A 9,535-nucleotide genomic window follows, 5' to 3' on the forward strand; every position below is an offset into this window, starting at 1 on the left:
CTTTCACATCAACGAAAGTTGGAGTACAGATGTAACAGTGTTAAATAAGATGTGCTATTCATATCTAGAAACTCTAATCATTAACTGCAAGACAGAACAACACTACCCTGACTTTGTTCTAATCTTTCTTGGGGGCTTTAATAAAGCAAATTTCTCCAGTGAACTCCTGAACTCCTTCTGTGGCATCCACACTGATATTCTGCACATCAGGACAACTGTGAGTAGAAAATGTAATGTACATAATAATTGTTGGAGTTATTTAATTCTTTTATTAACTGTTAATGTTGAGTGATCAGTTTGTAACCAATAGTTCATGCTCTTGGCTCCATAAATGAAAATATTTCCAAAGTAAATGAAAAAATAAAATAAAATGACAAATAACGCGGCTCCCTGGTGTGGAATAGCCTACTGTACGAAGAGTGAAATCACTCAGTGATCCTGGACTAAACACTGCTCAGAAATCCAGTTCAGCTGTTGTATAATATATGGTTCATGTTTTAAATTGAAATCATAATTTGTATGATGTTACTGTCATATATCACTTGGCATGAATGATGAAAGCAACTGCCAAAATAAATCCTTTACTGACAGACCAAGACATGAAAAGTCACTCTGATGATTCAGGAGCAGTTTGTTCTTTAGTGTGTTTGTTCTGGTGGGTCTGAAAACTACCTAAATAAGCAAATCTCTCGCCGCAGATGGGGCAGGAGTAAGGTTTCTCTCCTGTATGAACTCGCTGATGGACCTTAAGGACGTCAGATCGAGCAAACGTCTTTTCACACTGTAAGCATTTAAATGGTCTTTCACCGCTATGAATTATAGTGTGCATCTGTAAAGCAACACCCCTTCGGAAACTCTTGCCACAAACACTGCATTGAAATGGTTTTTCTCCAGTGTGGATTCTCTGATGTTCTTTAAAATGAGTAGAATTTGAAAAGCTCTTCCCGCAGTAGGAGCACAGATACGGTTTCTCTCCGGTGTGTGTCCTCTCGTGAAGATTCAGATATGATCTTTGACGGAATCCTTTGTCGCAGTGTTTGCACTGAAACGGTTTCTCGTCAGAATGGATTTTCTGGTGTGACTTTAGAGAGCTTGAGTTTGTGAAGGCTTTCTCGCATTCACTGCACTGAAACGGTCTCTCATTGGTGTGCAAACGCACATGTGTCCTCAGATGTGATATGTGGTTGTAGGTCTTCTTGCAGTGAGGACACTTGTATGGTCTTTCTCCCGTGTGGATTCGCTTATGAGCATCAAGACTTAATTTGGTGCTGTAATACTTGTCGCATTCGCTGCAGTGGAAAGACTTTTCACGGTGTGTATTCATGTGAACTAGTAGTTTAGAAAAAATTAAAAACAATTTCCCGCACTGTTTGCAGTGAAACTCCTTCTTCCCGCTGTGCTCTTTTAAATGAAGTTTCCTCTCTTCTACGGTAGGAAAGCTGATGTTGCATATCTTACAGTTGTAATCTTTCTGTTTCTGTTCTGTGTGTGTTCTCTCGTGTCTTGCTAAATGACCCTCTGAACTCAGTGTTTTTCCACAGGTGCTGCAGGAGAAACTCTTGGTCTGCAGCTGCTCTTTTGAAGTTGAGACTGTTTCTTCATCTCCATCAGAAGATGAGCCACCATTGACATCTGAAAGGAACAAAACTTTAATTAAACAACTTTAAAATATACTTGATTAAAGTTAGTCTGCATAATGCTCTTACATTCTTTTTGCAATTTATTAATAATTATTATGATTCTGCTATATCGTCCATATCGCTGCTTATATAACACTTGCATTACCAAGGCAAGGACTGACGCATTTGTAGGGATGCACAATAAATATCGGCCAATAATTAATTTTAACATCTTCTCAGTAAAGCCGGTTCTCTATTCAGCAGTAAATTCCATCAGGTGCATGATTTCACATAAAGAAGCTGTTACTACACAGAGCCGTTGTTAACTGAGAAGATGCGCAAATCAGTGCTGATAATGAATTTGGATTTGCTTTGTGAATTCTGTAAGTAGTTTGCCTATAGTATATTGTTGGTGTAAAAAAAAAACTAGCTGCATTTATCCGCCATGTTAATCAGTAATTTTACACATGACAAAAACTTGCACTTAATTTGCTTGGAAAATACTTGCGAATACGGCAGTCATATATACAAAAAAAACATACAGTAGCCAAGCCTAATAATAATTTGTCTATATTAAAAGTATTGTTCTTAACAGACCTGCGTGTTTTTTTTTTTTTTTTATCACTAGTGCAGTGTCTGTTCTCGGAGCATATAAGCCCTGCCCACATGAGGCACGCCGCTATTGGCTCGCGCTGTTCTGTAGTTATTAAAAGTTTATTCATTCAGTCGCTTGTCCATATTGAACGAAAAGTCAACTGGATGAACGGTTCTCAACACAATATGAATGCAAACAGACTGACACACAGAGAATCCTGCCTTTATTAGAGAGAATAATATGGTCAGCACCTCCCTCCGCTGCTTTGAATATTCGGTGTTGATAACTACCAAAGATTCAAAGCTCAAAGACTGGTATTCGGATCAGCCCTACATTAAATATTTATTAATCATTGGCTTGTTAGGTAGTTAATTTATGTCCACTGCAACAATATTCATCACTGTCAATTATAGCAATGACTTAATTTTTTAGGCTTACATTTGTCATTCCTGAAACAGTATACGTGGACAAACAAAATGTGGATTATGTGAGAAACATTTTTCCTGTTATAATGGGAAGATCTGTGAACACATAGAACTCTGTAAACCTATTAGTTCTGAGTGGTTAACTAACCTACAGTAAACACTTCTAATCTGAATCTGATCGCCTTCTAACAGTATGCCTCATGGCCATTAGTCATGTTTCCATCTCCTTATCTTCCAACCATTTGCACAGAAACGCTCCGGTTACTGATGTAACCCCCGTTTCCTGAGATAAGGGAACCAGCAGTCCTTTGTGGTAGAGCAACTCTTTTAGGGCATTGCTGATTAAGCTCCCATTGGGGCACCATACATGGCTCCACAACTCTGGCCGGGGATGCCAAATCATGCCTTTCGCGTACGAGAGAAGGACCCTCCTCAGTAGAATGGGCCATGGGGCTGCTGCTGAGAGCTGCACTAGCTTTGGGAAGCAGGCCTGGTACTTCCAGAGTGGAGCCACTAGGAGGAGAGAGCACTTGATACTCTCGCCTGACGACCTGAGCAATCAGGGCGACTGGGGAAAAAGTGTACAGATGAGCACCGGCCAGTTGTGGGCGAGAGCCTCTCACTGTACTGAAAATTATGATGAGCAGTGAGAGTTGTCTTCTGAGGAGAAGAAGTCAACCTCTGCCCTTCGAAGATTGACCAGATTTTTGAACCATTTGAGGATGCATGGCCTATTCGCCAGAGGCTACCTTGCCTCTGGACAGCATACATGCAAAAAGGTTCAATCTGCCTGGCACATGAACCACCCTTAACGAGAGGAGTTCTTTCTGTGCCCAAAAGAGGAGGTGACTAGCCATCCTGTACAGAGTGTGTGACCTGAGACCACCTTGGTGATTGATGTAGGCCACCACCGTCATGCTGTCTGACCGACCTTAAGCCCTGTTCGCCCTAGCACTGACTTTTGTCACTGCATGTCATGTCACTGCATGTCATGAGGGGCTGGCGATGAGGTAACTATTGGGTGTTTCTAAGGTTTCTTGCTGCTAAGTACATACATTTTTTAGGCAAAATACTAAATTTAATCTAAATCTAAATTAAATACATGCAAACAAAATAAATGAGAAACAGAACCTACCTTCCTCCATTGCATTTATTTATCTACAGCTGAGAGGAGAAAATCACATGAGCTCTACTATCTTCTTTCCTATTGGCTGATGCTTCCAAAAGTTGCTCTTCATTTGAATAAAGTGGTAGGATTCTTAACTTTGTCAAATCGCCAGAGATCGCCAGCTCTTGATCAAAATGAATGCGATAGTGTATCTTTGCTGTTGCGGGGCTTAAGATGTGGTGCCCCTTTAAGGCTGGTAAGACTGTTTTCAGGTCTAAGGAAACCAGCAACATTTCTATGCAGTTGATATACTGGCGTTGCTTTTTGGGGCTGAGCAGGAGCCGAATGCCAGATCGCCCTCCAACCGGGAACCCCAACCCAGTTATAGGCATCTGTTGTAACCACCTGCCTTCTGAAGGTCAGTCCTAACCGCATCCCTGTTTCAAACAGGCGAGAGGTCGTCCAGGGGCAACAGCTCTGACACAGCAGTGGTTTACCCTGACGCAAAATTGTCCCAGTCACCAGGCATGGGATGAAACACAGGCCAAAATAAGAGGCAGCATGTGGATCAGGCCTAGAGGTAATACAGATGCACCGGCCACCATAAGGCAGAGTAACCTCTTAGAAACCTTGAAGGGATATATCGTTCCTGGTTTGAGATATACCGCTAATTGCTGAATAGTCAGGGATCCTTCCTGCATAAGCCAGTCCAAAGTTGTTCCCAGAAAGACAGCCTGCTGGCTGGGTAACAGATAATTCTTCAGTGGTTTGATCGTCAAACAGAAGTGCTCTAAGTGGCTGAGCAACAGCTCTCTGTGAGCTGCCAATTCTTATTCTGATCGGGATAGAAACAACCAATCATCAAGGTAATTCAATATGCAGATTCCCATCTGTCTCAGAGAGGAAAGAGCTGCATCTATGCACTTCGGAGAAGTGCGCAGGGCCAGAGACAGTCCGCATGGAAGAACTGCATAACCATAGGCACCTAATTTGAATCTCAAGAACGGTCTGTGATGGAAGCTATGTAGATGAGAAAATAAGCATCTTTCAGATTCACCTTTAGAAACCAGTCCTAGGGGCAAATCTGCACGAGGATGCATTTCAAATTTAACATCTGAACCACCATCTCATAAGTGAGCAATTCAGATGTCTGGGGTCTAGAAGAGATGTGAGCCCACCATCTTTCTTTGGAACAAGGCAGTAGCGACCAAAAAAGCCACTAGAGGTATTGTTTCCACAGCATGAGCGAACTAGAGTGAGTAACTTCCTCTTCTGTAATTAAAACCCAACTGGAGGGGAGGAACCTGAGAGTAGGAGAGGAGGGAATGCCTTTATTAGGAAGTGATCCACAAGCAAGGCCAGACTCGAATGCCTTCAGTAATGCCAAAGCATTCGTCTCAGTGAGCGAGCGGCTCTGTCTGAGTGCTGCCCAGACAGATGACGCACTCACCTTCTGCCTCGCAGCACAACATTTGAAATCTGTTCTTGATATTTGCTCTTTTAAGAGCCAGATAGCCACGGGGGAAAGCTTCTCACCTCTTCCTCTGCCGGACTCTTTTATATCCGTGAGCTGCAGGCTAAGCTTATTCCTTCTTTGACTTCTTGGTTGCAGAGTCAGTAAAGAGATGGTCCTCATCACTGAAGGAGAATGATGTAATGAATGACGCTCTAAACCACTTATATAGGGGTCAACTCCACCCTTTCTGGTTGGCTAAAGTACCACTGGTTTGTGCAGCTACACAAACGTGAACAAATCAGGCTTCAGCTCAGACTAAGGGGCCGGTCACATATCATTTCTTCTGTGCGCTCAAGTTTGTTATTTAAAATGTAGAAGTGCGGTGCGACATTTCAACTTTTCAGAATGCTGCAGGTGCACTGGGTCATGTGACAAGAACCAACCAATCAGCATCATCCTTTCTCATAACAACATTGAAAGCTCAGCCAAGTTGAAGGAACCGGTGTTCACAGCTGTACAGGGATAGCCATTTTTTTAATAAATTTAGTTGCAATATTAAGGGCCTTATTTTTTTCTAAATTGATGTATCAACTTTTAATAAGTTTTAAGACCCTGCAGAAACCATATGCAAAACAATTATAGAGTGATATTTGGCCATATCCAGCAGCTTTACAAACAAGCACAGAAAACCTGGAGCTCTTAAAAGAGCACATTTTTAATCCCACAATAAAACAACAAATAAAAAAGAACCTGTACATTTTTCAGCACTACTAATATTTTCCATCATGTTCTCAAATATCTCAGAACATTTACACTATCAATCAATATAAACCTGATCCTGCAGTCTCTGATGACATTCAAGTGTCATGAAAAAACTAAAAGTCATAAAAGGAGAAACAAACCTGGAGGAATGAATTCTTCATCATCATCATCCCCATTATCCTCAGTACAATCTTCATCATCCTCCCCATTATTCTCCTCCTCCTCCTCTTCCTCATCAGTGTGTTGTTGTTGTTTCTCTGCGGTGGTTTCTTCTCCTCTGCTCTCGATCAGGTTCCTGCAGTCCACCAGTTTGACGGAGCACATCTTCAGCGGCGTCTGCAGCATCTGCTGTTCTCCAGCGTTACAGTCAGAGGTTTGATCAGTGGATTCATGATCCTGAGCGTCAGTATAACAGAGTAAAGTGAGGCTGAGCTCTGAGTCCTGTGTGTCTCTGGATCTCTGATCTCTGACGCTCCAGACTGAATCCTGAGCTTCTGTCCCATCAGTCTCACGCACCCAAACCTGCTCCACATCCTGACAAACACAATCAGTAATATATCTAGTGAGAGTATGATTAACAATGAGACATTGATTCACACAACTATCAGTCCATATTAGCAGCTACAGATGAAATGAAGATCTGTTCAAACCTCTCTGTTCAGTTTGTCTCCTCTTTCTCTCAGCTTTGCCTCCAGTGAAGCCACCTCTTTCTTCAGCTGACAGATTTCTGTGATGAAATCCTCAATATCCAGCATGGACAGATCAGTTCCTACTGATTTACAGCAGACCACATCCACCTGCGCTTTCATGCTCAACATCTGAACACAAACACTTCATGATTATTGAAAGACGCATTCATAAATGACTGATAAAACTAATTTACGTAAAATGTTTCTTCAGATTACCTTAATTTTATTATATTTTTAAATATATATATATATATGGTATTATTTTACTCAACTAAAAGCTAAAACTGTGTTTACTGGAGTCAAGTAAAATTATTTATCATAATTAACTTAATATTGTAAATGTGACAACTAATGTGCCAATCTCACCAACCTTTCTTTATATTATTCATATAATTTAGTAAAATCTGCCTTCATAGGGCAAGTTAATAAAGTTACTACTAATTATTAGTTAAAAGAATATTTATGATAACTTACTTATGGTTTTCTACTTAATGTCTGGGATAATGATAAAACAGCCAAATCTAAACATAAAAAGCATTCAATAAAACGTTTCAAAGTGCAAAACTTTTCATAACAAAGATTAAAAAACAAGTGCTCAAGAAATCATAAAAATTTTATAAACGAGACTTTTGCTTATACAATGATGCATAATATTAAATCGCATTTAAGACACGTTTAGCTGCTGGATTTGAAGTATTAAAACATGATATTGAACTCGCTTCTCTGTAAAACATAAATCATCGTCCGACACACAGTAGCGAGATACAATAAAGCACACTGTCATAATCTCTTAAAGTACATTATGCAGTAAATTCACATAACCGACCTGAAATACGTTAATCACACAGCAGCAGAAAGAAAACCCGCACTACTTCCGTCGTGAGCTCTGCGCGAGACGCAGCAACATGTGACGCACTTCCGCCCCCTGCTGGACTGGAGCTGGATATTACTTCAGTTTGATGAAAATGAGCGCATTGACAGACAAAGGATGGTTGTAGGTAGGGCTGGACTGCGACAAAAGTCAAACTTTTTTGAACAGTAAGACTTTTTTACGTTTTTTAAATAATTATCTTATGATCACTAATCCTGTATTCATTTGATCCAAAATACATGAAAACATTTTCAAGTCTTCTACTTGAATTTTGAATTGAATTTTAAAATTGAATTTATTCCTGCAGTTTCAGAGCTGAATTTTTACCATGATTACTCCAGTCACACGATCCTTCAGAAATCCTTAAAATATGCTGATCTGCTAATCAAACAATCATGTCTTCTTATTATTATAATATTGAAAACAGCTGAGTATATATTTTTTCAGGATTCTTTGATGAATAGAAAGTTCAAAAGACCGGCATTTATCTGAAACAGTTTTGTAACATGTAAGAATATATAATTTAAAGCATCCTTGCTAAATAAGTTTTAATATATATATATACTTATTCCAAGCTTTTAAATAGCACATATAATGTATAATGCTACAAAAGTTTTTTTACTTCAGAAAATGCTGATCTTTGGACTGTTCAAAAATGTTTGACTGGTAGTGTAGGACTCTGCATGTAGCCTTACTAGCCTATGCATCACACTCGTATCACATATTGTTTTGGATAAGAAGAAAACTCAGGTCTAACAATATTGTGTTTATTATTATTTTTATTATTATTTTAATTTAGCTTTATTCACACTGGCTCATGGAAACCTCTATGAACACAGACTTGGCCAAAAAATCGCAGGGGACTAATTTATGTTTTATTAAAAAGGGTTTACATATTACATAAGGTTTAGAAGTCCCTATAAAGCACTTCACCAATTCAATGACTCTCTTCTCCTCCTGCCTGCCTCTTTGGCCTGCATCCCTCGCCGCAGAACAAGCCTGTTCTTGATAATGCTGCTGTGAAAACTTGGGAAAAAAACGATAAGGAAGATGGGGTGAAGCGATCTTTATTTAGCCAGAACAAAATACATAATTGCTCTGTCTATTGCGCATTGTGATTGGATGTTTACACTGTCAATATAGAAGACAAACCAATGGGGCACTGGCTGCTCACTGTCCAGCGGGATGGTCCTCGACAAAAAACAAAACAAGGCCCCAATATACTTCAAACCAAATCGAAGAACAAACTGATATGACGTCATTTCGACAAGTTTTCCAAAGCCATGAAAAGAATGAAAGGAAAGAGTAAAGATATAAGGTAGTAAGTACCAAACACATGCATTTGGAATAAATGTTTCACTCAGCCTCTTCAAACTACTTTTTTGCCCCGAAATTGGACTGTGGAAGAGCACAGCTGGAGCAGAAAAGCGAAACTTCTGTTCAGGGTTTCAAGTGCAGGTCAGTTTCATCTGTAAAGATGCTATTGTAGTTTTGACTTTGTTTACTTAGTCAAGCAGCACATTGCTCACACTCACTCAAAATACTGTATAAACGATATCATTATCTATTGTAATGTTACAGTAGTAATTTAGCAGACAAATAATCATATTTTATCATAGGTTTAGCGGGAGCTAGTGCAGACAAAAACACAACCCTTAGGAAAATTAATGTAGCCTATGGCATGGCACTAACCATAGTTTAACCATGAAATTTGTAGTAAAAATAAATACAAGTGGTAATTAATTTGCCAAAAAACTAAAATGCACTTACAAAACATGGTAAAAGTCAAATAAAAATCTTCAGTATTAAAGTCATGAGAGGATGGATGGATAATGGAAGTGAAGGTGCAGTTCAGGAGACAACTCTTAATTATGTTGAATGTCCCCAACCTAAGGAGTTAAATCTTTATAATGTCAGGTCCATACACAAAATAGGGTTGTCCATGTTTCAGAATGTTTTGTGAGATTTCCCAGCCTAATTGTTTTTTTTTTTTTTTTGCCAGTCCGCACC

General features: G+C 39.5%; 1 protein-coding gene across 1 annotated transcript; it reads right to left on the bottom strand.

The window, feature by feature from the left end:
• Positions 1-246: 246 nt before the first annotated feature.
• Positions 247-6,510, bottom strand: LOC127949496 (zinc finger protein 664-like). Its single transcript, XM_052546862.1, has 2 exons — positions 6,106-6,510; positions 247-1,632 (listed from the first exon to the last, which is right to left on the bottom strand). Exons 1-2 carry the CDS (start codon positions 6,308-6,310, stop codon positions 608-610), a joined length of 1,230 nt encoding a protein of 409 aa, XP_052402822.1. The 5' UTR covers positions 6,311-6,510; the 3' UTR covers positions 247-607.
• Positions 6,511-9,535: the final 3,025 nt, after the last annotated feature.

This window comes from Carassius gibelio, chromosome B1 (genome assembly GCF_023724105.1).
Source record: "Carassius gibelio isolate Cgi1373 ecotype wild population from Czech Republic chromosome B1, carGib1.2-hapl.c, whole genome shotgun sequence".
In the NCBI taxonomy this organism is placed as follows: Eukaryota; Metazoa; Chordata; class Actinopteri; order Cypriniformes; family Cyprinidae; genus Carassius; species Carassius gibelio.

What these genes read in the sequence shown, in the direction of transcription:
- LOC127949496 (XM_052546862.1), bottom strand. Translation starts at nt 6,310, where the DNA reads ATGCTGCAGACGCCGCTGAAGATGTGCTCCGTCAAACTGGTGGACTGC. An exon ending in TGAAGAATTCATTCCTCCAG is followed by an intron (nt 1,633 to 6,105) that starts GTTTGTTTCTCC and finishes TGTTCCTTTCAG; the next exon opens with ATGTCAATGGTGGCTCATCT.